The sequence below is a fragment of the Daphnia pulicaria genome, chromosome 1 (assembly GCF_021234035.1).
Source record: "Daphnia pulicaria isolate SC F1-1A chromosome 1, SC_F0-13Bv2, whole genome shotgun sequence".
In the NCBI taxonomy this organism is placed as follows: domain Eukaryota; kingdom Metazoa; phylum Arthropoda; class Branchiopoda; order Diplostraca; family Daphniidae; genus Daphnia; species Daphnia pulicaria.
Window position 1 is genome coordinate 11124368 of NC_060913.1, and position 15643 is coordinate 11140010.

General features: G+C 46.2%; 1 protein-coding gene across 2 annotated transcripts; it reads right to left on the reverse strand.

Annotated features, from left to right (window-relative positions):
- Positions 1-3677: 3677 nt before the first annotated feature.
- Positions 3678-9982, reverse strand: LOC124348957. 2 transcript variants are annotated; one of them, XM_046800528.1, is made up of 3 exons: positions 4131-9982; positions 3996-4071; positions 3678-3922 (listed from the first exon to the last, which is right to left on the reverse strand). In XM_046800528.1, exon 1 carries the CDS (start codon positions 9821-9823, stop codon positions 4358-4360), a length of 5466 nt encoding a protein of 1821 aa, XP_046656484.1. In that variant the 5' UTR covers positions 9824-9982; the 3' UTR covers positions 3678-3922; positions 3996-4071; positions 4131-4357. The 2 variants fall into 2 exon arrangements, with proteins under 2 accessions (XP_046656484.1, XP_046655655.1); XM_046799699.1 differs by having other exon boundaries at positions 3678-3777; positions 3841-3922; positions 3996-9982.
- Between the last annotated feature and the right edge of the window lie 5661 nt (positions 9983-15643).

Below are 15643 nucleotides of genomic sequence, written 5' to 3' on the forward strand. Positions count from 1 at the left end.
TATCCATGTCGTCTCCCTCTCTCTCCTATATGTGCTGTGCATATAACAATGTGAACGGCAGAGACAGAAAGAGAAATGAACGCGGATGAGATATGCCAAGACTTCCGAAGGCGCCGGCCATCATATAAGACCGAATATAGTACGTAGGCTATATAATATATAGGAAATGGTGCTGCTGCTCCTCTTGTATAATATATCTAATCCTCAATGGCGCGTGGTTTGGCTGATGGTTGGGCCCTTAAACCAAAAAAAGAAAAAAAAACGAATTGCTTTCTATGTATTCACAATTTCGTGGCTCGGTTAAATTCTATTGTCTTATTCTATATATATTGTTTGATTGATTTAAAAGACGAGTCTAGCTAATGTAATACTCTACAATATAGGTCACTACGATTTGATTTGTTGTCTATATAGACACAACAGACTATGTATGAAATCCTTATAGACACAACAACAGCACAGCAGCAGAGAATAAAGAGAAAGAGGAGATTTCTCTATCCGGCGTGCTGCGTGTGTGTTGACGGGATCATTACGCTCCGCCTCCGATCAGGTTATTTGCGCCTTGGCGGGCCGATGAAGGAGCTCCTGCTGGTATATATACAGCGTATATAGGCTATACAAGAGACAGTGTCTAGCTCTCATACTGCTTCTCGAGACTGTAGATATATATATAAATATACTATATATGTACACAGTATAGTACTCTTCTAGACAACTATAAATCTCTTTTGGCTGTTCTTCTTCTTCTTCTTTCTTTCTTTTTGTTTTCTTCTTAGTTGCTTTATCTATCGTCCCTAGCTGCTGCTCTCTTTTGCCTCCGCTATATACTGCTGTGCGTTATATACATCCACTTTCCTTTTTCCCGGCTTTTTCCTCTGCTGCTGCTAGCTGTTGTTGTTGCCTTTCGCGCGCTCTCTCCCATATAACCCCCAGCAGCATGTAACATCACAGCGCAGCAATATATATATTATATAATCTAGCGAGTCAGCTCCTCTTTTCTTCGCTTGTATACGGCGCCGCTGCTGCTGTGTGCTGCCTAGCTGACTCTCTCTCGTTTCTCTCTCAATAGTCGACACACAGAGCGTCCCAGCCAAAGCGCAGCAACTCTTGTGTATTGCCTACAAAATAATGTTAAGTACACAGCACATCTACAGCAGAGAGACACACAGCACAGCACAATATAAAAAAGCAAAAGAAACTAACGTCTATAAAGAAAAAGAAAATAGAAGAAAGAAGAAGAAGAAAAAAGAGCTCAAGTTGCTTGTGCTGGGCGGCACAGGAGCCTCATAGCAGCAGCAGCATCAGCAGCAGCCCAGCATCATGCAGTCTATAAATCGATAAATATATATATATCTGTCTCCGGGTTTCTCTCTCTGCTCCACACTCGTCGTCGATATACAAAGGCGATCAACTCGACGGCCATCAACTCGAAACGATGACGCAAAGCACAGCAGCACCAACAGCAGCAGTGAGTGTATCAAAACACAGTAAAGAGCCACTCTCCAGCTCTCTATATAGTATAGAGGGGCCGAGGCTAATAGGCACAACCAAAACTCCCGCGTTACTCCCGTAAGGTTGTGAACGCTATTGAACCATTGAACGTGACATCGTCAATCAGCTCTGCATTATTATCGCACACACAGAGAGCTTATACATATAGTGTACACATAGGCTTGTGTGCTGCTGGCCTGGCTCCTAAATAGACTGGGAGAAAGAGTAGTACGTGAACTGCCACTAGTACTGCACTGTCTATCTAGACTTTTTTTTTGCAGGGCTGCTGCCGCTGGCTCCTGGCCTCCTGCTGCCTAATATATAGACTACCTCAGCCGAAATGTCGATCGACGGCTCTCGCTCCTTGCGCGAGTCCCTAATCTGTTCCTCCTTTCATTCAATTACGCACTTTGAAGAGGAACGCGCGACGGCGGAGAGAGTGTCGCTGATCGTTCAACGGCGCTCCTTGTATCAAGACAGCAGCTTTATACAACAGCAGCAGTAGCGCAGCGCCGTGTATTTGTATACATATTGACAAATTGAATGGACTGCGCCGTTCTATAGAAATAACGCGACGAGAAAACGAAGAGAGAGAGAGAGAGTGGAAAGGAAAGGCAGTGCTGCTGTCAAATAATCTCATCTAGCTCCTGACAAACTGGCTGATATTATTCTAAACTCTCCCAAGATTTCAATTTGAATATTCTTGTATCAAAAGAGTATATTGAGCTAGAGATATACGCGTATTTCTTTTGTGTGTGTGTGTGTCGGACTGGCAAGTTTTGGGCCCGTGTAAAGGTTTTTATGTGCCATATACAGTATATACGTAGTAGTAGTAGCAGCAGCAGACAGACACAGCACAAAAAGAGGAGGAATAATCTTGTCCGAGTAAGTTTTCCTGTTGCGGACAGGTTGCGGACAATGTCGTTTTCAAAATAGGACCAAAGAAAAAGAGGAGATATATATGTGCGTATAGCCATGCAGCCGCCCGTCATATTATATATCTAGTGTGGACAGCACACAGCCCAGCCCAGCACACAAAAAAAGAACCATAGGGAAGTACTATAGCTTTAGTATATTATACAGAGAAAAGAAAAAAGAGGCTATATAATATCCGCGCCACACAGAGTCACGCATTTGCGCTGCTGGCCGTGGAATAATGTCATGGTATATAATATCGAGTGAGACTTGTGAAAAGAGAGAGAGAAAAAAAGTTTAATCTTTTTTGCTCTCTATAATGCACATATACATTTGACGCTGGTTCCATATATAGCTGATATGCTAGATTTATATGCAGCGTTGAGAGCATAATTTATATTCCTAAATAATTTTATATAGATATAATATAGTAGGTTATATTCACCGTTCATTCTCTCTATTATAATACGGCTAATCCAGCGCTATATGCTTGGATATCGTTTGTGGTTGCCGCGGACTTGCAGAGTTTTGCCAACAACCACTGCTGTGCATATAGGAGCCAAAAGCACTATTATAGGAGGCCTAAATGTGTATATATACGTCTATAATATACATAGCACCTGGCTGGGCTGTTATGTAGAGCTCTGCTGTGCTGCTGAATGTAGTAGCAGCAGCAGCAGCAACTGTATAGCTGTATATAGTAGTATAGCGAAAGGTCGACATTCGATAAATCAATAGAGGAGCTACAGCTATAGCGCTATATAGCATAGTCTAGGAGCCAGAGCAACACACAGGAGCTATACAGCCGTGCTGCAATATATATATACGTGTATATACTATGCTACTGCTCTCTCTATAGAGAAAGGCACACACACACACACAGCAAGAGGTCAACTGTGCATGCGGTCGACGTGCTGCAATGGCTGCACTGAATGCGGCAAAACCCCCGTGAACGCTATTATACTATACCGGCCATCCGACCCCCCGTTGGTCAGCACCACCACATAGCAGGGCACTGCCGTTATATAAGAACCATCAGTCCATCATTTTCCAAAGCTCCCCTCTCCTTTTATATATGTTATATGTACTACTGCAGAAACGACTATGTTTTAATTATTAAATTCAAATTGATTGAAAAGGGTGAAAAACAAAACAATCTATAATTAAAATCAACCAGGTGTAGGATATAAAAGGATTGAAGAATGTGATGTGTTCGATCGATCAACAGTTAATCAATGTTGATAGATTACAAGTTGACGAGGAGTGGTAGCTCGGTGGTAGGAAGTGGACTGTATTTCACTTCAAAACACGTCAAAGTGTGTGTGTAAGGCACACTGTGTCAAAACAACAATTCAAAAGCTATCACCAATCCTATACGATACAAATACAATTAAGATAATGACACAAATCACATGAACAACACTTTACGAATACCTGGAAGTGACCAGGCTTGGGTGAGTCAATACTTAATCCTGCAACGCAGGCCTTTTCAATTCAATGGGAAGACAAATAGTGTCTAAACATACAAATTCAATTAGGTCAAGCCAGGGATAAAACATAATGTAACAACAATCTAAAACGTGTCTCACCAATTCCACATGTGCTTCTCATGCACCTCAATTCAAGTCTACAGACAGGCAACATGAAATTCCGGGCAATCCTTATCTTTAAAATTAACAAAATATAAAAGGGGAATTCAACAAACAATTAAAACATTAAGTTACCCTTTAAAAGCCACGGAAAGGCACAAAGATTCACATCAAAGAAGAGTAAAAGTCAAGACGCAATATGTCAACTGACAGCTACAGACGATTACTAAACGGCCGTAATTTCAGGCCTAAAACTCAATGACTACAGGCCTGCCCTCTATGCAACAATTAGAGGGCCAACGGCCTAAAACAATAAAAAGCGGTCTGTAACGCCATCTGGACATGCAATAAAATTAATACAATCAAATCGCGGCTCCATTCTCCCCCGAGCCGGATTCTGTCGCCTCCGTCGCTGGATCCGGCGAGTAAGCTTCTAGCAGAGCCAGCTGATTTGTCCCACGTCGCAGGATTCCGGTGGAGAATTCCACATCTGCTGCTCGGACTAATCCGTCGGCACCGGGGTAGACCTTGACGATTTTGCCGGTTCTCCAACGCCCGCGTGGAGCATTCTTCCAATCATCCAAAATGAAATCACCGACGGCAAAGTTCCGCGCGGGTGTTCTCCATTTCTTCCGGCTGGTCATCGACTGCAGGAAAGATCCGCGCCACACGTCCCAGAAGAAATTAGTTATTCTCTGGACGTATCCATAATGATCACGCGGAAGGGCCTTGTTAAAATCTCCGGCCGGTAAATCAGCTACAGGAGCTCGATTAAGAAAATCGTTTGGGGTTAACGCACGAAAGTCGTCCGGGTCGGAGCTGCAATAAGTCAAAGGCCGAGAATTTAACAATCCGGAAACTTCAAAAAGAAGAGTGCGCAGAACTTCGTCACTGGGTGTACGCAATACACTCTTCTCTTGATCCAACGCGGCGTAGAAAGCGTTTTTCACTGATCGCACTAATGACTCATGTGAGCCTCCAAAATGTGGCGTTTGCGCTGGTTGGAAAAACCATTCGATCCGGAGCGCTTTCAACTCCGTGGTCAGCACACTGTCATCTTTCAGCCGATCCAACTCCACACGTAATAAACGTTCAGCGCCAGTCAAGTTCGTGCCATTGTCCGAGAACATATGCGCCGGCTTTCTATACACTGATATAAAACGTCGGAGCACCATTAAAAAATCACTGGCGGAGAGGGAAATTGCAATGTCTACATAAACTGCTCTGGTCACCATGCACGTGAAAAGTACGCCCCATCTCTTTGCTGTTCCACGACCGTGTGTCACGTCTATTGGTCCGAAATAGTCCACCGACGTGTAGGTGAAAGGAGGATGACCGGCGCCCAAGCGAGCTCGATGGACGTCGGCCATCATTTGCAGAGCTGCTTTCGGACGAAATCGACGGCACGGCACACATTCATTGCGGACACGTTTAACCAATTCTCGTCCGCCCGTCACCCAAAAATGTTGTCGCACGTGAGATAATACAAAATCCGTGCCAAGGTGATGCATGCTGTCGTGAAACGCTCGGATGATCATCCGAGAAAGCGGATGTTTTCCTGACAGTAATGGAGGGTGCATGACATCGTAGGGCAACTTGGCCCGGCTTAACCGACCTCCAAGTCGCAATACTCCAGATTCGTCCAGAAAAGGTGTAAGCGGCAGCAACGGCGAGGTCGAGCGGAGCGGCTTCGTCTGCTGCAATCTTTTCAGCTCTTCAGAATACACTTCTCGTTGACTCTGTTTCACGAGATTCAGAAATTCTCCTTCCAACCGGATTAGGGCCGGAATATCTTGGGCTGAGATCTTGACGTCTTTCCAATTGAACACGGTCGGTGGCTCCACGGCTGTGGAATTCAGATGGACGTGGACAGACCGGAGTTCTTCCTTTGCGGCCATCCATGGCAAGTCCTTTGGCCAGGCCGGCTCCTCTTCATAAAGGAAAGGCGGACCATCTAACCACCAACTTGGGATTTCTTCTTCTTCCATCTGTGATCGGGTAGCAGCGTCGGCCGGATTTAAACGTCCAGGAACGAAGCGCCATTCGTGAGGCTCAGTGAGGGTTTGAATTTCACCGATCCGGTGGCTGACATAAACTTGATAGTGGGAGGACACGGCCCGGACCCAATTCCGGACCGTGCTGCTGTCGGTCCAGAAGTATCGGCAATCCATTTTTCTTTTCAGGGCCGTTTGGACAAACTTAGCCAGACGGGCGCCCATGAGCCCAGCGTTGAGCTCTAGTTTACAAACGGAAACGGTTTTCAAAGGAGCAAGCTTCGTCGCTGTCTTGATGTGCCGGACCAGCACTCGGCCATCCTGATAAACCACACGGGTGTAGCAGGACGCGGCACACGCCTCTTCCGACGCGTCCGCGAAAGTGTGCAATTCGGTCCGGACTATTTCTTCCGCCTTTGGGAAGAGACAGCGGGGCAGCTCGATCTCCTTCAAACGTCCGATCTTCTGGAAATACTCTTCCCACCACTCCTTTTCGTCACCAACCACTGGATCTTCCCACTGAAGTCCTTTCACGCCCAATTCCCGCAATTTAATCTTGGCTTTAACAGTCATCGGGGCGGCCGTGCCCAAGGGATCGAACAAACCAGCCACTTGGGCAAGTAACCCCACTCTGGTGTAATTCACACTGGACACTTTCACTCGGAATCCCAGATGATCAGTCGAAGGATTCCACACAATTCCAAGGATCAACTCTGGGTCATCACTAATGCTGCGCACTTGGGTCTTGACAGTGGTCCCATTATCCGAATCCGGCTGGACTGCTGATAAAAGCTGGCTGCTATTGGACACCCAGTGCCCCAGGTGGAAATCGCCGTCTGCTAGGACCTTATTTACACCGGTGGCTCTCCTTACGGCATCCTCAAGTCTGCTAGTCGAGGCCAGGTAATCGTCGACGTAGATGTCTTCTCGCACGTCATCGGCCGCCTCCTTCATTTCCGGTCCAGCATCGTCTGCTGCGCGCCAAGTGGTTCGTATGGCGACGTAGGGCGAGCACGTTACACCGAAAGTCACTCTGGTCATCTCACATGTCGATATGGTTCCATCCACTTCGGGCCATAGGAATCGGTGGTACGGACGGTCAGCATCTTTCAAACGAATCCGGCTAAACATTGCGCCAATATCGGCTGACCAGCCAATCTCTCCTTCCCGGAAACGGATCAACACGGCCGGCAAGGGGTTCTGCAGCGCCGGACCACTGGTGACAAAGTCATTTAAACATTTGCCGTTCGATTTTGCAGCAGCATCGAATACGAGACGTAACTCAGGCCGCCCAGCCTTCTTTGGCACTCCAAAGTGCGGGAGAAAATACTTCGTCGGGCGCTGCTGGATTTCTTCCGGCGTGAGCCGTCTGGCGTAGCCTTCACTAAAGTTTTTCTCCATGGCTGCACGGTAGTAGGTCTCGTAGTCTCCTGATTCACGGGCAAATTTATTCCGCATACTCTTCATTCTTGATTCCGCCATGCGGCGGCTATCGGGAATCTCAGGAGGGATGTCGTCAATCCAAAGCACCGGGGCTGCATATCCTACGTCCAGCTTTTCAGTCTCCGCTTCCAATTTGGTCACCGCCCTCCGATGTTCCGCCGTCATGCATTCCGATTGGAATTCGGTGCCAAATGACTCCGTATCACAAAACCGTTTGACTTGTTCGGCGAGTTGAAGAGTGGAATCAGCTGAGGTCTGCACATGATGAATCCGGACGATATCGGGTCCACCACTGGTCGCCACCGCTCCTTGCAGTGTCCATCCCAGTCTAGTCTTGGAAGCGGTCGGCTCGTCATCTTTTCCGAATCGAGATTCACTCGCTGTGATGAGTGCGGCATGGTCCAATCCAATCAATATGTCGACACGTCCACCACAGTCTCGAAGCGGCGGCAAGTCTTCCATATGGCTCCATCGTCCGCGTAGTTTCTCCCACTCCATGACCGGTACTGGTTTGGTGATGGAGGGGATAGTAGATCCCTGGATCGACACTGTCTCTCCCGCCGACGTCTTTAACTGCAACTCCAGGTACTCTGAATTTACATGGACGGAGGATTCTTCACCGACGCCACCTACAAATAAGGTCTGCCGCTGGCCAGTAAGCCGGAGTCGACGCGTCAGCCCCTCGCGAATGAGAGTTGAATCGCTTCCATCATCCATCAAAATGTTCACAGGCACCATCTCCCCGTCGGCGTCGAGCGCGTCCAGGCGGAGCATCTTGAAAGCAATTTGTCGTCGGTCGGAACGTAGAGTGTGAGGCCGGGCATTTCTTTCTACCGGACCATTCTCCTTGTGGAGAAGTTTGTGATGGGACAGCTTACATCCGTCGATGCCACACTCCTTCTTGAGTGTGCAATTCATGAAGCCATGCCGGACGCCGAAGCACCCATAACACAATCCTCGACGTTGTGTAAAGGTCAGTCTATCACTGATGGGAAGGTCCTTGAAAAAGGTACAGTCTTCAAGGCGGTGCGATCCTTCACATTTAAAGCAGTGTGGTTCAGTCGGTTTCTTCTCTTTCTGCTCAGTCGAGCCATGATTCTTCTGGGAGCTTGATGCTCCATGATAAGTGCGTGCACTTCTTCTCTGCTGCTGTGGTTGCTGGAATCTATTTGGCACCTGGGATGGTTGTGGACGGTCGTTCCTATTTCCTCCGTTCGCCGGCCGTTGCTGGTCATCCGCAATTGCATAAGCATTCTGATAGTCCGTTGCTCTAGCCGTCAACCAGCGGCCAAAATCGTTGATGTTCCGATTATCGATTTCGCCTCCCCGTCCAGTGTTCCAGGCTAAACGATCGGTAAGCTGCAGCTTGAGGGACAGTCTCTCGATGATGTCCACGTGGCCCGTCTCACCAATCACCGACAGGTTGAAGAGATGAGTTCGCACACGTTCAGAAAAGCGTTTGAAAGACTGCGGGTCATTACGCGGCGCCTCCATCCGATCCAATTCCCGCAGATGGGCCGCTCGAATCACCTTCCGACTCCCGCACGTGCTCTTCAATCGCTGTAGAACCTCCTTGTATCCAGCTTCCCCTCCTCCATGGCCATGTACGATGTCAGCTAGGTCGCCCTTCAAATAATTTTTCAATATGGCCAGCTTCTCGCTCGGAGTCTTGCTCGTAATGTGGACCAGCGCGAACCACATACTTATCCAAGAGAACCAATCAAGTGCGCGGCCCGTATAAGCTTCCAGCTGAACGTTGACCGAAGATTTGGCTCCCTTCTCACGAACAATCGGTCTCTCCTTTCCGGCTAGATACGTATCAATCCAAGCATCAGGGGCTTCCGCTGGATAAAATTCAATCTTCTTGGTCGGCTTGTCTCCGACTTGCGACGCGGAGTCGGATGGGTTCAACTCCGATCCGTCTGTAGGCAAAACATCTCCTCCTAGATCAATGATGGCCTGTTCAGCAGCTGCGACTTGCTCTCGGAGATCTCGTAGACGCTGATATGCGGTCTCCAATGCCTGTCGACGTGCAATCTGGTCTGGGGTCTCGATGACGACTGATGGAGCATCGTCTTGACGTTGGAGCAGATAATTTTCCACTAAAGCTGAGCAGCTGTCGATGGTTTGGGCATACAGCTGATGTTGATTATTTTGTTGGGTCAAGACGTCGTTGTCGTCTACCAACTCGATAACGCGATCGTGAATCGTTTCCAATTCGCCCAAAAGGACTCTTGCGTCAGCTAGAAGCTTCTCAGCATCACGACGAGATAATCCAGCTGTCACGATGTGGTTGATGCGAGTGTGACAGCCAGTGATGCGGGAACGGACAACCTTTTGTCGTCCTTTGCAGACATCCAATGTCCATGTTGATACTGGAGGGTTGGCCATTTTCAATCAAGGCTTCGAATCAAGGTCAGTCTAAGGTCAATTCAATTTTGATTCAAAGCTCCGGCTCGAAGGACCAGATGGTAGCTCGGTGGTAGGAAGTGGACTGTATTTCACTTCAAAACACGTCAAAGTGTGTGTGTAAGGCACACTGTGTAAAAACAACAATAAAATTAATACAATCAAATCGCGGCTCCAAGGAGTTATACAACGAATGACGACAACATTGACGAGGGCTTCTGGGGACGATTGAATAATTTCGTAGGCTCCTGACTCTGTGTGTGCTGTGTGCCGATATATATTAGGCTAAACGGCTGCTGCTCCTTACATATATATATACAATAAGAGTCGAAAGGCCACAGGAGCCAGGAGCAGTCCAGATGAAGATCGATGGCTTGTTGGGTAGCCCAGCACATTATATAGCCTATCCGGCATGTGCTGCTGTATACAGTATCGACGGGATAGGCACGAGGGAGAGAGGCTATATGGGTTATATAGACTCTATAGCCATACTCGTATAGCCACTCCATTTGCACACACAACTGGCCTCTTAAAAGGGTGGCCCTCTTTAGCTCTTTACATAATATATATATATTCTTTAGACATATTCTTTCTTCGTTTAGACTGTGCTGCTGTGCCATATAGTCCTGTCTCTCGACTCTATAAGCGGCGGCCCTATATAGCCTCCAATCAAGTCTATATTCTATATACCGTATGGGGGAGAAATAGGAGCCATATAGCCACACAGGGTCGCTCTAGCGCCGATGCAATATATAAACGCCCAGGAGCCCGGGTGTGTATATAGGCATATATGCATCTATTGTTGTGCTGCTGCTGTAGGCTGTAGGCTGCTTTATATATCGAATAAGGAAAAAGCGAAGAAGAAGAAAAGAAAAAGTTGGCTCCTGACTCCCTTCTATTTATTCTCTCGTTTATATGTATGCTCTCCATTTTTTTGACCCCCTCAACCTTTTGCCGCGCTTTGTTATGTATAAGACAGACGGGGAATATATAGAAAGGAGCCAAAGGAGAAACACGACGGCGGAACCAAGAGGAGCTCTAGCTCTCTCTTTCTAGTTGAGCAACAATGAGAGAATCGCCAGCAGAAAATTTAGATTACAACAGGAGCGACAAAACTCGACAAAACTATGAGAGAAACTTAGGAAACACACCCAAAAACACAAGGAGCTAGAAATATATATATAGGACAAGGACGAAATGGATCGAGAGAAAAGGAGAAACACTAGAGGAAGGAGCCCCCAACAAGGAGGTGGGAGTAATAATGTAGGGCAAAGGGGGTGGAAGAGAAAGGAGCCCAATCGATGGTGGCGCACGAGCACAGCTCACTGTGCTCGTGCTGTAGATAGACAACAAGGAGCTCTCCCGCTCTGCTGATGTGTGTCTTATATTCCAACCCGGCGCTCCTGTTTGGCTGCTGGTCCAGCAGCCCCATTTGCTGCTCCTGCTGCCCCTCCCGTTAGCAAGTTCTCCAGGCATTAAGATGGGATATAGGAGCTATTACATAGACAAGCGGAGAGCGAGAGGGAGGTGCGGAAACGAAGAGATTCATAAAGTCAGCGCTGCTGTCTTTTCTTCGCATGTGCCGCAAAAGAGGAGCTATCTAGTCTATAGCTCCTGGATGTAGGCCTAGATATATATATACAGGAGCTATATAGAAAGGCTCCTATGTAGGCCCTATAACTCTCCCGCTGACAAACTCATCTGTCTCGGCTGATGTCTCTGGCTTTTCTTTCATCGCGCTCCTTATATATATATTAGGAGCCTACACGGCGCCTCCTTCTATTTAGTCACCCGTGTGTAACATCTCTCTCTCCCGCCAGCAGCAGCAGCAGGAGCCTCAATGGCAAAAGGATCCTTATATAGTTCACAAGGAGCGCGGTAGGTATGCAATAAGGAGCCGCCATCAAACCCTTGAAAACAAGGAGCGAAAAAAAAAAGTTGCTGCCAAATAGAGATATGCGATATTGAGACATTCTTAATGGCCGACTGAATACAATTCAATTGCTGCTCTGACGTAATATCTAACTGAATAGCTACGCCCATTCTTTAGCCGCGATTCGTTTGCGGCTGCTCTGCTCTGTGTAACTAATTCGGCTATAAACTCTCGACGGCTTTTTTTTGTTCTTATTTCTCCCCCTCGTTCATTCCCGGGGCTCCTGACAACCGTCTCCAATTAAAACTGCCAAGAGTCACAACCATCCAACCGAGGGAGCTTTATAGCGAAAAATACATATTATAAGACATGGTGCTGCTGCTGGGGGAGGACGACGACGACGACGTAGTATATCTATTTCATTCTCTCCTTTTTTTCCCATTGTGGTAGGGTCTACACAATACAACCGCCGCGCCGGTTATAATACAAATAAAAATAGAGGAGCAGCACGGCACTAGACTGCTGCTGCTACTGCTGCCATGGCAGAACATTTTTGCTTTGACGACGTCATGATTTATTTGTCATCATAAAGAGAAGGCGCAGAGTGAGACAGTGAGCGAGAGACGAGAGAAACGAGAGAGCTATATAGAATTCTCTTTGGCTCCTTTTTTTCTTCTTTCTTTCTTTCCTTCTTTTCTCTGCTGTGTGCTGTGCTCCATCTCGGTGCGGATTATACCCATGGCTCCTAGCTCCTTTGCTGGGGAGGGAAAAAGCCAACAAAAAAACAAGGAGCCGCCGCCGAGCGTATAAAGAGAGCGAAAGCAAATCGCGTGATGCCAAGCTGCACGCAGCCATTAGTTCCATGTGCAGTATTAAATGTAATACGTAGATATATATACTACTCTCTCGTCTAGCTAACAGTGCCAGTATAGTCACTAGCTCCTATAGACTATAGCTCGGCTGGGCAGCCGTAGAATAAATGTAGCCCAGCTACTATATAGACGACACAGCTGTGGCGAGACTGGCGACGGCTAGCACATGCAAAGGGGGGGAGAGCGAGAGAAAAGAGATTGAAATCCAAAAGAAATATATATATATAAAAAGAGTATAATATAACCGCGCCACGATCAACGGAATGAAATAATGAACATTTAAACCCAATTGATTCAGCGAATGTATTTTTTAAGGGACTCCTAATAATATAGAACATTTCATTTGCATTTATTATTTCAACTTCTTTTGAAATATTGTGCTAGCTGCTGCTGCTGCTGGTAGTAGTGGTACCGTACAGTAGTAGTAGTAATGTTTTATATATCCCGCCAACCGCCAAAGTTTTGTGATGATGATCGCGTGAGTAAGACATTGCTGAGACTGGACTGCTGCTGACACCGTCACCGGTCCGCTTGATTTCTAGCCACCGTGGCAGACATGTACTAGACTCAAGCATACAAAATGAAATGGAATAATAAAATATTTGATCAAATCTACGATATTATTATTATTATTATATATATGTATATATTTTAGAGCTCACCACAGAGTCTAGAGTCTCCGCATTTGGCGCATGCACTGCCGCATCGGCCCTTAAGGCTCCCACATGTCCGCTGCTGTGCTGTGCTGTGGTATCCGCCTCGAATAATAAGGCGGCCCGGCCAGCACACGGTTCAGCAAAGCGCATATGCTGTAGTACTACATATATATATAAATATTATTATTGTACGCGCGCCGACAACATGTAATATTCCAACGGTGATGGAGGGGGGAGAGGAGGGGGACGTATTAGCCCGTCGGGCCGCCTATAGTCTCTCGCTCTATCCCTGCGCCCGCGCGCGCTAATGAACCTTTAACTCGTTTATAATGTTTTGGTGCTTCTATATAAATATATATGTATGTATAGTATTATTATTATTATTATTAGAGGGTGTGTTACTCGTCTTAAGGCGAGTGTTACCCGTATATTACAGTCAAAAATATAAAAATAACGAATACAACACTGGACTAGATATGGGAAAGGGAATATGAAATAAACGCACGAAATTGACGGGTGGTAATGTATGGCGATTTATGAAGATAAAGGAAGAGAGAGAAGATAGAATGCTATGAAAGGGGGTATAAAGATGTAGAAAGGCCTCGAGCGACTAAAAAACATCTGACTGGTACCTGGTATGTATAGTATGGCCGGGTCGGTATAAGAAAGTCATCCACCCATCACCACCAGTGAACCGCATCCAGCAGTTGCTTTTTCTGCTGTGTATTATTACATTATTACATGTACAGTTATATTATACCACAGCAACGGCGAGCGTTGCTGGGCTTTGTATAGGCCGAATTATATGCTGGACAAGCTGCTGCTGCTTTTCTTTTCTTTGATATAGCGCGGTGCATGTGACGGGTTTTCTGGTGCGAGCGACATTTAGACGTCACCGAAGATGATGACGAGCCGACCGACCGGAGCGAATGTCCTTTTCTGATATACCAAAGGTCACACACACACATATAAGATATAGATAGAAAAAGAGATATATAATAGACCTTCTTCTTTTATATTTTCTTCTTCACATTCTTTTCTCGTTCGGCTCCGCCAAGATTTTTCGCATCCGGATGAATCAACGCGTCCAATCTTCAAGTCTCTTATCCACATCTATGCGGCGATATTCTTTTTCCTAGGAAGTAAGAAGAAGAAGAGTATTATTTAGGCCAGCACATATATATATCCTCCTATAATGGCTGCTGCATGTCAATCCATAAATGTGTAGGGCTCCTAGATACATTTTTTGAAAGAAAAGAAATGTAATAATAATATCAAAATGGTCGGCCATCAGCAGCTATATCATCATCGCCCTTTGCCGTTGGGGCATCCGTCAGTCTGATGCTCAGCAGCAGCATCATTCGTACTATATTATTATTATTATTCGCCTATATTATTTCCAAACAGCGAAATAATAAGATAATATATACACAGGCCTTTCTATATTCTCTCTCTCTCTCAAATGCATATAGGGGATCTATAAATTATTGGACATATAATATAGACTACGCGGAAGTGGGGATGCGCTGCGGATATATTCAATGAGACGAACTACATGAATCCCCGCGTCTCTTATAAATAAGATTGGGCGGAGGGAAGAGATGATCACCTTCGCAACCCTTTTTCTTTTATTACATTTCCCTTCATCCGGATACAGCTATTCCTCGTCGACTTCCTTTTCGCTTATATTTGAAGGCAGCAGCCTATAGAAGAAGAGGCCCATCGCGGTAGATATAGAAGAAGGGGGAATGAGTTTTAAGAGGTTCGATATAAAATCCCGTGTTTATATAGAGAGAAGAAGCCAAATAATAAACGAAGACGCCAGCGCAAAAACTCGATGATGTCGAAATTGATAGAGAGAGAGGGAGAACCTATATAAAATTTGTCGACGAGCTACAGCAGGATATATATATTTATATGTAATCTCCCCCGCGTTTCTTTTTCTCTAGTTTCAATCGACTATTTATAGGCCCAGTGCCGCTGCTGATGTGGTGTGTTTCTTGTTGCTGCTGGTGGTGTTATTGCCACTGCTTGGGAGATGTGGGGTAGAATATAAGATGCCGCTGGCTGGTTGGTTGGCTGGTTGGCTGCTGCTGTGTGTGACCGATATCACACAAGAGAAACGAATCGATATTACACAACGACTTTGTGTCGATTGCAAAACAGGAAAAGCGCGCCCGTCCCTGATTGACAGACTCCAACAAGAAACAAGGAGCCATTAAAGAGCTCGTCGTCATCAACGACGACTTTGTTTAAATACAACACAGCACATACATCCAGCAGCCAGACAATTTAAAGGGCATCCAATTATCCCTAGCTGCTATGACGTCATTCCGGATCTAAATAATATAAGACGTATACATAGACATCAAGTCGATAGGTACTATTGTAATTCCATCGT

What these genes read in the sequence shown, in the direction of transcription:
- LOC124348957 (XM_046800528.1), bottom strand. Translation starts at nt 9,823, where the DNA reads ATGGCCAACCCTCCAGTATCAACATGGACATTGGATGTCTGCAAAGGA.